Here is a 12,554-nt window from a genome sequence, read left to right on the forward strand (position 1 = left end):
CCCCTGCCTCAGCAGGATGTCTGCTCCCTGATTTTGGACCCCCGGGACATACATTGCCCTGATGGACAACAGTTTCCCTTGGGACCACAGGAGGATGTGATGCGCCAGTCTGCAAAGAGGGCGCAACCTCAAACCCCCCTGCCGTGCCCCAACCAGTGAGGGAGGCGTCTGTTGAAACGGATTTCCGGCAACAGGACTGTGGCGGGGTGGGCGAGGTCCCGCGAGGTCTGTAGCGGGAGAGAGAGGGCGGAGCCGAGCGGTCGGTAAGTAGGTCAAGTGCAAATGACGAACACCTGTCTCTGATTGCAGTAATTGGCGTGGAGAGACCGCATATAAGCGGCTGCTGGGAGAGAGTGGGGAGAGAGAGACCGACTGGGACTTGCCACGTGAGCTGCCAAACAAGACCTGAGTGACTGTGCTGTACAAGAGAGATCAACTAAAAGAGAGAAGAGTGAACCATTGATGATTGAGGCGCCCTCGTGCGTGATTTATGTTTGTTTATGAGAAAGACTGTTTAATAAAGTTGCAAGTCCCAGTCACGCCGACCCCGCCTTCTTCCTTCCTGACCAAGAGTATTCCGAACCGCTTCACACTGGTGCCGAAACCCGGGAAGGAAGAAGAGAGCCGCCGCCATGCAGACCCCGCCAAAGACGCCGCTTGCGGACCTGGTGTCATCGCTCGCTGGTCTTCACCAACAGACCCACGAAGATCTGCTGGCCGTGAGGGCCGAGCAGGACAAACGTTTTGAGGCCCTCATTCTTGCCCAGCATGAAGACCGCGAGCTGTTCCGGAGCTGGATGGTCCGGGAGATTCCGGCCACCCCCCCGTCTACAACCGACTCGGCCGCCACCATCCACCTCTCGAAGATGGGCCCCGAGGATGATCCGGAGGCGTTCATCGACCTCTTCGAGAGGTCCGCCGAGTCCCGGGGGTGGCCCCGGACGGACTGGCCAATGCGGCTCCTGCCGCTGTTGTCAGGAGAAGCGCAGGTAGCCGCACACCAACTGCCAGTCCAGAATCTCCTGGACTACGAAGACCTGAAGCGCGCCATCCTGCAGCGGGTCGGCCGGAGCCCAGAGCAACAGCGGCAGCGCTTCCGAAGCCTGACCCTCGGCGAGTCCGGCCGACCCTTCACCTTCGCGCACCAGCTCCGGGACTCGTGCCGCAAGTGGCTGATGGCCGGCGGAGGCGACGTCGAGGGAATCATCGACCGTGTGGTGCTGGAGCAGTTCGTCGCGCGGCTTCCCCAGAAGACCGCGCAGTGGGTCCAGTGCCACCGCCCGACGTCGCTGTCCCAGGCCATCCAGTTGGCGGAGGACCACATGGTGGCGTGCCACGGGGTCGGCGAGCCCCTTCCTTCGGCTTCTCTCTCTCTCTCTCTCTCTTCTCCTTCCCCCCCTCTTCTCTCCAAGCCTGTCCCTCTTCCCAGGTCGCGCAGCGGGTTTCCGCCCAGGCCAGCACCGAGGTGGAGGACAGGGCTGCCCGCGGAGGTTCCGGCAGTACCACGACCATCAGCTAGAGGAGGGGGAGCCACCAGCGACCCGTTCCCCACCACGTCCGCGTCGGCGCTCTCTCCGCGCCAATTTGGGGAACCGCTGCCAGCCACTAGAGTGGCGGGGAAGTCTGGGCCGGCTTGTTGGCGTTGTGGGGATCCCGGACATTTTATCGATCGGTGTCCGGTGATGGAGGTGGGGACATTGATCCGGGTCCCCGACGCGCCGCAAGCTGCCCCCGATCAAGCTGGCCTGTACCAGATACCCGTGAGTATCAAGGGGGGTACTTATCAAGCTCTGGTGGATTCAGGGTGTAACCAGACCTCCATCCATCAAAGCTTGATTCAACCTAAGGCGTTGGTTAACGGCCGCGTGGTTAAGGTACGGTGTGTGCACGGGGAAGTGGTGGACTATCCGTTGTTGCCCGTGGATATTCAATTTCGGGGTAAAACGCATAGTGTTGAGGTTGCAGTTAACCCGCACCTCCGGCATCCACTAATTTTGGGTACTAATTGGCCAGGATTTAATAAACTATTGGGGCACTTGTGTGTGGATGCCTCTTGGGGAAAGTGTAAAAAAAGGAAAGAGACGGTTGCTCAGGTGGGAGAGGTGGATTCGGGACCTCTGGGTGCTCTTCCAGGGGAACAGAGCGGTCTCGAGCTACCCAGCCTCACAGACCGCGATGATTTTCCCCTGGAGCAGTCCCAGGATGAGACGCTTAAACATGCGTTTACTCAGGTCCGTTCCATCGACGGCCATCTCCTCCATCCGGACCAGCCGCTCTCTTATCCTTATTTTTCTGTTTTAAAAGATAGGTTGTATCGAGTGACCCAAGACGCTCAGACAAAACAAGATACAACCCAGTTGTTAGTGCCTAAAAGCCGTCGGGAAATGCTTTTCCAGGCGGCTCACGCGAATCCTATGGCCGGGCATTTAGGAACAGCGGCGACACTTAACCGTCTAATGGCCCGATTTTTCTGGCCGGGCATCCACGAGAATGTACGCAGGTGGTGTGCGTCTTGTCGTGAATGTCAGTTGGTGAATCCACCGGCCACCCCAAAAGCACCATTGTGCCCGCTCCCGTTGATGCAGGTCCCCTTCGAACGAATTGGCATGGACCTCATCGGGCCATTGGAACGGTCAGCACGTGGGCATCGCTTTGCATTGGTTCTGGTGGACTATGCAACACGATACCCGGAGGCAGTTCCGCTCCGCACTATTTCGGCGAAAAGTGTCGCGAGCGCACTGTTTTCCTTAATCTCCCGGGTGGGAATCCCGAAAGAGATTCTCACCGATCAGGGCACGGCGTTCATGTCACGAACGATTCGCGAACTGTATGAATTATTGGGCATTAAATCGGTTCGCACCAGCGTCTATCACCCACAAACAGATGGTCTGGTGGAACGATTTAATCGCACATTGAAATCCATGATTCGTAAGTTCGTTCACGAGGACGCCAAAAATTGGGATAGGTGGCTAGAGCCTCTGTTGTTCGCTGTTCGCGAGGTCCCGCAAGCCTCCACGGGGTTTTCCCCCTTCGAGCTTCTCTATGGACGCCAGCCTCGGGGGGTGCTGGATGTCCTTAGGGAGGCTTGGGAGGACGGACCTTCGGCGAGTAAAAATGAAATTCAGTATGTCCTGGACCTGAGAACAAAACTCCACACTTTGGGGCGGCTGTCAATGGAGAATTTGTTGCAGGCTCAGGACAGACAACGACAGCTCTACAACAGAGGCACTAGACTGCGTCAATTTTCACCGGGAGATAAAGTCCTTGTATTACTCCCTACGTCGAGTTCTAAATTACTCGCGAAGTGGCAAGGGCCCTTTGAGGTCACACGGCGAGTTGGCGAGCTCAACTATGAGGTCGTGCGGTCAGATAGGGACGGGGCACGTCAAATCTATCACCTCAACCTCCTCAAAAAATGGTCTGAGGCGGAGTCAGTGATGCTTGCGACGGTAGTGAGCGGAGAGGAGGATCTCGGGCCGGAGGCGGTCCAAAAGCCTCAATCTATCGCTCTGGCCTCGGGAGGAGACCACCTCTCACCCTCGCAGCTCACTGACGTAAGTCGTTTACAAGCAGAATTTGCTGACGTCTTCTCGCCCCTACCCGGCCGGACCGACCTCATTCAGCACCACGTTGAGACGGAGCCGGGCGTGGTTGTTCGCAGCCGGCCTTATCGCTTACCTGAACACAAGAAAAAAGTCGTTCAGGCAGAATTAGAAGCTATGCTAGACATGGGGGTAATAGAAGAGTCCAACAGTGACTGGGCGAGCCCGATTGTTTTAGTCCCTAAACCTGACGGCTCGGTCCGGTTCTGCGTGGACTACCGTAAGGTAAACGCGGTGTCAAAATTCGATGCTTATCCAATGCCAAGGGTTGACGAATTGCTTGATCGGCTAGGAACTGCTCGTTTTTATTCGACACTGGACTTAACAAAGGGATATTGGCAGATCCCCTTGTCTCCTCTATCCAAAGAAAAAACAGCTTTCACCACGCCGTTTGGATTACACCAATTTATCACCCTTCCTTTCGGCTTGTTCGGGGCTCCTGCGACCTTCCAGCGTCTGATGGACAGAATTCTCCGGCCGCATGCTGCATATGCCGCTGCCTATCTAGATGATATCATCATCTATAGTGCGGACTGGCAGCGTCATATGCAGCACTTGCGAGCTGTCCTGAAGACGCTGAGAAGGGCGGGGCTCACGGCCAACCCAAAGAAGTGTGCGATTGGGCGGGTGGAGGTAAGATATCTGGGCTTCCACTTGGGTCATGGGCAGGTGCGTCCCCAAATTGATAAGACCGCAGCCGTTGCGACCTGTCCGAGACCCAAGACCAAAAAGGAGGTTAGACAGTTCCTGGGGCTGGCGGGGTATTACAGGAGGTTTGTGCCTAATTATTCGGAGCTCGCCAGCCCGCTGACTGATCTAACTAAAAAGGAGGTGCCAGATACAGTTCAGTGGACGGAGCGGTGCCAGCAGGCTTTTACCCAGATAAAGGCTGCTCTGTGTGGTGGACCGCTCCTACAAGCTCCTAACTTTTCTCTCCCTTTTTCCCTACAGACTGACGCCTCGGACAGGGGGTTGGGCGCAGTCCTGTCCCAGGAGGTGGAGGGTGAAGAGCGGCCGGTGCTGTACATCAGTCGCAAGCTCTCTAAGAGAGAGACGATGTACAGCACCATAGAGAAGGAGTGTTTGGCCATCAGGTGGGCCGTTCTCACCCTTCGCTATTACCTCCTCGGGCGGGAGTTCACCCTCTGTTCGGATCACGCCCCCTTGCAGTGGCTCCACCGCATGAAAGATACCAACGCGCGGATCACCCGTTGGTATCTGGCGTTACAACCCTTTAAGTTCAAGGTGGTCCACAGGCCGGGTGCTCAGATGGCTGTGGCTGACTTCCTCTCCAGGAGGGGGGGGGGGGAGGCTGCAGACCGGATGGCTCCCCGGCCTGAGACGGGCGGTGGGGGTATGTGGCGGGGTGGGCGTGGTCCCGCGAGGTCTGTAGCGGGAGAGAGAGGGCGGAGCCGAGCGGTCGGTAAGTAGGTCAAGTGCAAATGACGAACACCTGTCTCTGATTGCAGTAATTGGCGTGGAGAGACCGCATATAAGCGGCTGCTGGGAGAGAGTGGGGAGAGAGAGACCGACTGGGACTTGCCACGTGAGCTGCCAAACAAGACCTGAGTGACTGTGCTGTACAAGAGAGATCAACTAAAAGAGAGAAGAGTGAACCATTGATGATTGAGGCGCCCTCGTGCGTGATTTATGTTTGTTTATGAGAAAGACTGTTTAATAAAGTTGCAAGTCCCAGTCACGCCGACCCCGCCTTCTTCCTTCCTGACCAAGAGTATTCCGAACCGCTTCACAAGGACGCTCCCAACACTGGCCCTTGGGACAGAAACCAAGGTTTCTTCCATATGACTAGGGAACGAAGGCCACTGCGCGTTACCCTGATCATACAGAATGGATTTCCCCTCAAGGAAAGCCACCTGGTTTACTTCCATATCAGGACATGGTGGCTGCGGAGGTCCGGGAAAAAGCTCCTCAGAGCTTTGTAGACCGCCAGCATTTCCAGGCAGTAGATGTGCCAGGAGAAATGCCTGGTCTCCCACAGACCTCTCGCAAAGCGGCCGCCATGACCACGTCCCAGCCAGTGAGGGAGGCGTCTGTTGAAACGGATTCCCGGCAACAGAACGCTCCCAACACTGGCCCTTGGGACAGAAACCAAGGTTTCTTCCATATGACTAGGGAACGAAGGCCACTGCGCATTACCCTGATCATACAGAATGGATTTCCCCTCAAGGAAAGCCACCTGGTTTACTTCCCATAACCACGTCCCAGCCAGTGAGGGAGGCGCCTGTTGAAACCGATTACCAGCAACAGAACGCTCCCAACACTGGCCCCTGGGACAGAAACCAAGGTTTCTTCCATATGACTAGGGAACGAAGGCATCTGCGCGTTACCCTGATCATACAGAATGGTTTTCCCCCCGAGGAAAACCCCTTGATTCCCAGCTACCACTGTAAGGGTCTCATGCAGCAAGCCAAGAGATATTCTGTTGGACGCAGCCGCAATGAGCCCCAGCAGACCTTAAACTGCTTCACAGTGATGCTGTGGCCTAGCTTCATTTTAGAGACCACCGCCCGTATGGACTCGATACGTTCGGGAGACAATTGTGCCCACAACGTAGAGAATCCCATACGACTCCCAGGAACACAGTTCTCTGAGAAGGCGTCAACACGCTACTGCGTGTAGAGTCTCAAAGGGCTAGGCCGCCTGGAAGAACCCGATATTGGTACGCTTTGCCCCAAAAAGCGAACCTCAGGAACTTCCTGTGACACAGAAGGATGGATACAGGGAAGTGTGCGTCCTCTTCAGACCCATCGTGACAGACCAGTCCTCAGACTGGATCTGAATCACAATGGAGGAAATGCTAAGCATCTTGAATCTGAATCTCCTCAGAGAACGATTCAAGTACCTCCGGTCTAAAGTTAGATGCAACTCGCCATCCCTCTTAGGAACTATGAAGTACTGGCTGTAGAACCCGTACTCCCTGTCTGGCGGAGGAGCACATTCTGTGGCCTCCTTACCAACAGGGAGTGAACTTCCTGTTCCATTACCCGAACCTGCCCAGGGACCACTGCCGTCCAGACCACCCCACTGAACTTCAGGGGAAGGTAACCGGACTGCAGTCTGTATGCCCCTTCCTACAGTCGCAGGCCCCAAGCTGATATATTCGGAGGCATAACCATGCGCCGAGATAATCTGCTAAGGGAACCAGCCTCTCGAGGCCGGTCTCGGGTGTCAACCGAGCCTCCTCCCCGACCCCCTGAAGCGGCTAACCGGCAGGGCGAAATCGAGGAAGATTTTCGGTGTACGTACGCGTTTGCTGGACCACCGCAAGTCTTGCTAGAGGCGGCTGGTGCAGCACGCGTGCACGGGGAAACGATGTGGCCCGAAGCGTACTAGACGGCGGGAACACAGCATCGACTCCCGAAAAACTCCACAGGGGAGGCGACCTCGATCGCTCCTACCCGGGAGAGGGGGCTGGCCAGCAGGGGCCTCATCTAAGGGAGCAGCTCAACAGGGCCACAACACTAGAGCGGACACTGCGATTAGCAATTGCCTGAAACTGATGTGTCCCGCAGGCCAAAAGGCGGCGAGAACGACATCAACTTCAGGAGGGCTCCATCTTAGATGAATATCCAGTTCACAAGTTAAACACGCTTGGGTGACAGAATTAAAGTATCCAACTTATCAAAGTCGGATAACATGACTCTCAATTCCTCGGAATTAAATGCCATCATAATCACCAAACCCGTGCAACCTGATCTGAATAATAGGCTGAATAAAAAATATATCTAACTCCTCAAAGTCAGATAATATTTTAATCTAATTCCTCAGAATTAAATGCAGCCACAATTAAGGTGAAACATAGTCTGAATGATAGGCTAAATATCTAACTCCTCAAAGTCAGATTAAATTTTATTTAATTCCTTAGAATTAAATGTAGCCGTAATTAATCAGACAACACTGTTTTATTTGTATTATATGGACTCATAGACCCCGCGTTGCCTCAGCAACGTGGTTCAAGCCGTCATAATACAATTGGTTTTCATCCCTCGAGAAAAAAGCCAAACAGTGTCAAACAATACAGTGAAACATGGTCTGAATACCTAACTCTTCAGAGTCAGATCATATCTCATTTAAATCCTCAGACTTAAATGCAGCCATATCAGACAATACTGATTTAACGTACTATACGGACTCGCCGTTAAGCCAACCAGTATCTCATGCACACCGATCGCGTGTGTTCACTTTAATTGCAGACCCATAACCTGCGCGCTGCCTTTTTTTTTCTGCAATCGCGAGATGGAATCTTGCATATTTAAGAAGTGCTTATAACTTTGACTGCCACGATGCTGAGCACGTCTAATTCCTCAGAATCAGACCGCTCACACATCGGGTCCTCCGCCCCGGGGGAAGAAGCCGCAGCGCGGGCTTCCACACGGGGAAGGAGAACATCTGAACTGTCAGGTAAAGTCTGGGAAGATGCCTCAGCAGTCCCAGTCCCGCTGACAGTCCATCCGTGAGCCCCATGACCAGCCTCGCCGCACCGCCTCGGCGGATGCGGGACCGATCCACGGGGCTCACGAGGCTGGCCGGCCTCATCGAGCACGGCCAGCCGAGAGCGGAGCACCCTGAGCGTCAGCTTCTTGTAATGCTCACAAGCGGCTCCCTCGAGAGCCGCTCGAGCATGCTGAACGCCCAGGTAGTGCACACACAGCAGGTGTGTATCCGAGCCCGACATGAAACGGGGACACGGATGCACACACTGCTTAAACTCTCTCACATTCTCACATTTTTCCATTTTTGCAATCACACACACTTTCACTGACATACAACAGTAAATAGACAAACAGTTTGACAGATAGCGCAATGAAGAGCAATAACTACCGCCATTACGTTCCAGCTCCCCTTTTATACTTCCGGGTATGCCGTCACGATGACGTCATCACGCACGCCAATCGGATTGGCCTAGTTGGCATTCTGGTTTCAGATTCGCTGATGCTAAGGGAGCATCCCCAAAGCGTCGTTCCGATGCAGTGCGAGTTCCCTCGAAAGGGAACTGCATTTTTTACAAACACACAAAACTATGCATCATGCACTTAAACACAGCATGATATAATAACCAATCTTCTCTATATTGTCCATTATAATAATCAAATAACACAGATTTAAGCCATAATCAGTCCTCCATATAATTAAAGAGAGATATTATCATACCATCAGTGTCCCTGAGATGACCAATTTCTGATGCGTTTCCCATCCTGTGTTTTACTCACTGCAGTCTTTTAAAGGGGTGGTAAACCACGATTTCACTATTCTAACTTTAGCTAACGTGTAATGTTGCTGCTTGAGCATAAAGAACATCTGCAAAGTTACAACGTTCAAAGTTTAAAGCAAAGGGAGATATTTGCTTTTAAAGAAATCAGTTTCTAAGAACTACAGCAAACGGCCAGTAGGCGACTACACACATTCCTCCAGGGTTGGTGACATCAACAGGCTCAATATTTACATAAACCCCTCCTCCGAGAATATTAAATAAGGGGGGGTGAGGCCATTTTGTATCGCGGCGCTGTTGTGGTATAGTAGGCTGGAGTGTTGTTGCCGCGATGCCAAGGAAAAGCTGTTATTTTCATCCGGATTGCAGGTCTGGGGTACTTGCTCTGTTCAGCCTTCATAGGGACGGGGGTGCATTGCAGAGCGTTTAACATAAAACATGTTATATGCACGTGTGTTTGAGTCAGCGGGGAATCAGGCGCGCACGGGGCTCCCTGCAGCACATCCACGGAGGAGAACATCCACCGTCTTCGCGATTTCAATGCCAGATTTGCACAACGTCAGCTGCGTGAAAAAAACACTGCCGGTGCGTGGATGCATGACGCGCGCGCTGCACATTTCACGGAGGACAACACAATCTTCCACAAACTTCGCGAGTTCAATACAGGATATGCACAACGGCTTGTCCTGAAAGCTGGATTTACAAACAGAAGCTGTTCACGGGCCACAACCTGTAAGTCTGATTTATTTTTCATCGATGTGTTTTCCTGTAATAGGTTGTAGCAAGGAAGTAAACAGATGACAACGCTGTTCTGCAAACCAGTCTGTTAAATGCTCATTCATACTTAACGTTATCCGACGAACACCGATCGTTACAAACACTAACGTTAAAATCTCAACAGCGAACCTGGCATTAGTGTAAATGATTCTTTGATTAGAGCTTTTATGTATTGTTTATCTACAGGCATGCTAAACATTGTTCTGTGTGTGATTTGGCTAACTTACTAGTTAAAGCCAGTGCTTAGTGTTTGTTTTGGGTTAGTTCTTGTGACAGATATTTGGCTATAATCGTTCTAAAAATACAAAAGTTAAAGTGCCTTTCAGTAGCGATCATTATAGATCCGCAGTCTTTACTCTTGAGGACTGAACAGGTTCTGCTCGATCATCTTCACTCAAATGTTCTGGGTCTGATTCGGGCTCAGATTGGTATGGTTTTATTGACGCCGTTGTTTCTAATACTGACCAAAGCACAGCCTCCGGTAAAGGTAAGGGGCGTGACGTTTCCGACATACGTGCACTAGGCGTTTAGCGAATCACAACACACTGGGCCAGCTAACCAATCTGAGCCCATCGCGTATTTTTGAGGGACTGGCTTCATACAACCCGGAAAGCATCAGACCGTTTTACAAGGAGGGACAGAGCAGTGTAGAATAAAGGTCAAATATATGAAAAATAAGGCAATTTTTTTTAAAACGAAGCATGAACACATGTTACAGTGCACCCCACAAACACAGTCAAGCCTTCAAAAGAATGTGTTTTACCACCCCTTTAAACTTTCTGCATACATCCATTTTCATGCAGATGTTACTTGCATCTTTAATTCGCGCCGTTAACTCACTGTGGCGATCGTGTCTCTTCCGCTTTCTCTGCACTCTAACTCTGCGTGCATGTATCTGCCATGAGAGTTTCACTTTCTTCCCCCTTCACTCGGCATTCTCCGCTGCTCTTCGTCACTTTCCACTTCTCCGTCACTTTTCCGCTTTTCCGCTTTTTATCAGCTTCACACCGATGGGTGAAGCTGATAACTGGATAATACTATACTTCTTGTTTGCAGATGGCATTGGAGATCGGAATGCTGAATCGAAGGAGACACAGGATACTTGGAGACACGACGAGGAGACACTCTGGAGACTAGGAAACATGATGGAGACAGGTAAGTAGCAATAGAGAGTCCTTGAGGTAAGAAGTAGCATGACTAGGTGCAAAAGAGACCGGACAGTGACTAACTGTGAGCGAGGGTGGAGCCTGGCGTGCTTGTAACATTGTTGGGGTGGGAATAGATGACAAGTGGGGCACGAGTGGGGTGCGACAAGTACCACCACCGGCTCAATTTGTGAATTTTTTTTTTTTTTTTTTTTTGCATGGAGTTTGCAAAGTGACAAAATGAATCAAAGCACAACTAACTTTAACGTTAGTCCACACTTCAGTCTCAGTTTCTGAATTTGATGTTATCAGAGGATAAATGCAAACACATTTTTTTTAATCTACTTTTGAGTCTTATTTCATGCAAAGTGATAATATAATTCCACTTTCATTTTCTTTATTTGAAAGTTTTTAATGCTGTTATTTGATGTTAAGTTTTTAAAATGGGATGTTAATAAAATACATTTTAACAGTTAAACTTAAAGCCTAGTTTATTAACATTTTGTTGGGGTGATTGGGGACAGGTGGGGCTCGGAACCCTTTCCTACCTCCGAAGTGGGGAATGGCAGAAAAAGTTTGAGAAACACTGAGTTAGCTGATCTGTTTTGTTGACTGGAGTTGGCTGGCTAGATGTTGTTCGTTTGCCATTGTCCTATGAGGTAAAGCCAGAGGGTGCCAGGGACTGTGTAGAACCAATGTCACTGAATTGTAACTTAAGTTGCTGTTTGCTCCAATACAGTCACACGTTTTGGGGGGGATTGCATAATTTACTTTTGACTAGAGATGTCATCCATTGACAGCTAGCTGCTATGGGCTAGTTCAGAGGTTACGCCACTCCTTTTGAGCGCGCACGCCTGTACTGTACACACATACAATAAATTGACTACATTTGTTGCACACTTTAAACAAAATGTCTTCAAAAGTATGTAGAGAGGAACAACAAATTATGTTACCTTTTACACAAGAAAATTATTCAATAAATAAATAAATTAATAAATATGCCACGAGTTTAACCCCCCCAATGGTAGCCCCAAAGTTACGCCCTTGCAGAGGACCCTGACACCGTGGTGGTCGGCCTCTGGCTCGTGGCGCCAGTCTGTTAGGATGAGAGGCATGGAAGGTATCAAGCAGATTAGGGTCGAGTATATCATTTCTGGGTACTCGTGAGCGTTCCTCGGGGCCATAGCCTTCCCAGTCCACTAAGTATTCCAGTTGACCACCACGACGTCAGGAGTGCTGGATTTCTTGGACCTGGTAGGTCATGCCAACCATCAGGATGAGAGGAAGAGGGGCCAGGCTCTGGGGAAACATAAACAGAAGTGTGGTGAGGTTTAAGGAGAGACACATGGAAACTGGGGTGAATGCGATACTGTGGTGGAAGTCGGAACTTGTAGTTGACAGGGTTGATCTGCTGGATGATAGGGAAGGGGCCAATGAATCTGGGACTCAACTTCCTGCACGGCACACGCAGTCTGATGTCCCGGGTTGACAGCCAGACCTTCTGCCCGATCTGGAATGATGGATTCTTGGAGTGGCGAAGGTTGGCTGTCATCCTGCATCTGTGGCGGGCCAGTTGAAGTTGTTGGTGTGCGGAGTACCAGACCCTCTCACTCTCCCGGAACCAGTAGTTGACCGCTGGTACGTCCGATGGGTCCCCCGACCACAAGAACAGAGGGGGTTGGTAGCCAAGTACACACTGGAATGGGGTGAGTCCGGTGGAAGGTTGACGCAGGGAGTTCTGGGCGTACTCGGCCCACTGAGGAACTGGTTCCAGGAGTCCTGGTGGCCGTGACAGAAGGT

General features: G+C 51.5%; 1 protein-coding gene across 1 annotated transcript; it reads left to right on the top strand.

Moving 5' to 3' along the window:
- Positions 1 to 529: 529 nt before the first annotated feature.
- LOC307136904 (uncharacterized protein) lies at positions 530 to 5,193 on the top strand. Its single transcript, XM_079834262.1, has 2 exons — positions 530 to 1,760; positions 5,072 to 5,193. Exons 1-2 carry the CDS (start codon positions 633 to 635, stop codon positions 5,072 to 5,074), a joined length of 1,131 nt encoding a protein of 376 aa, XP_079690388.1. The 5' UTR covers positions 530 to 632; the 3' UTR covers positions 5,075 to 5,193.
- Positions 5,194 to 12,554: the final 7,361 nt, after the last annotated feature.

This window comes from Gobio gobio (genome assembly GCF_949357685.1).
Source record: "Gobio gobio genome assembly, chromosome: 14".
NCBI lineage: Eukaryota > Metazoa > Chordata > Actinopteri > Cypriniformes > Gobionidae > Gobio > Gobio gobio.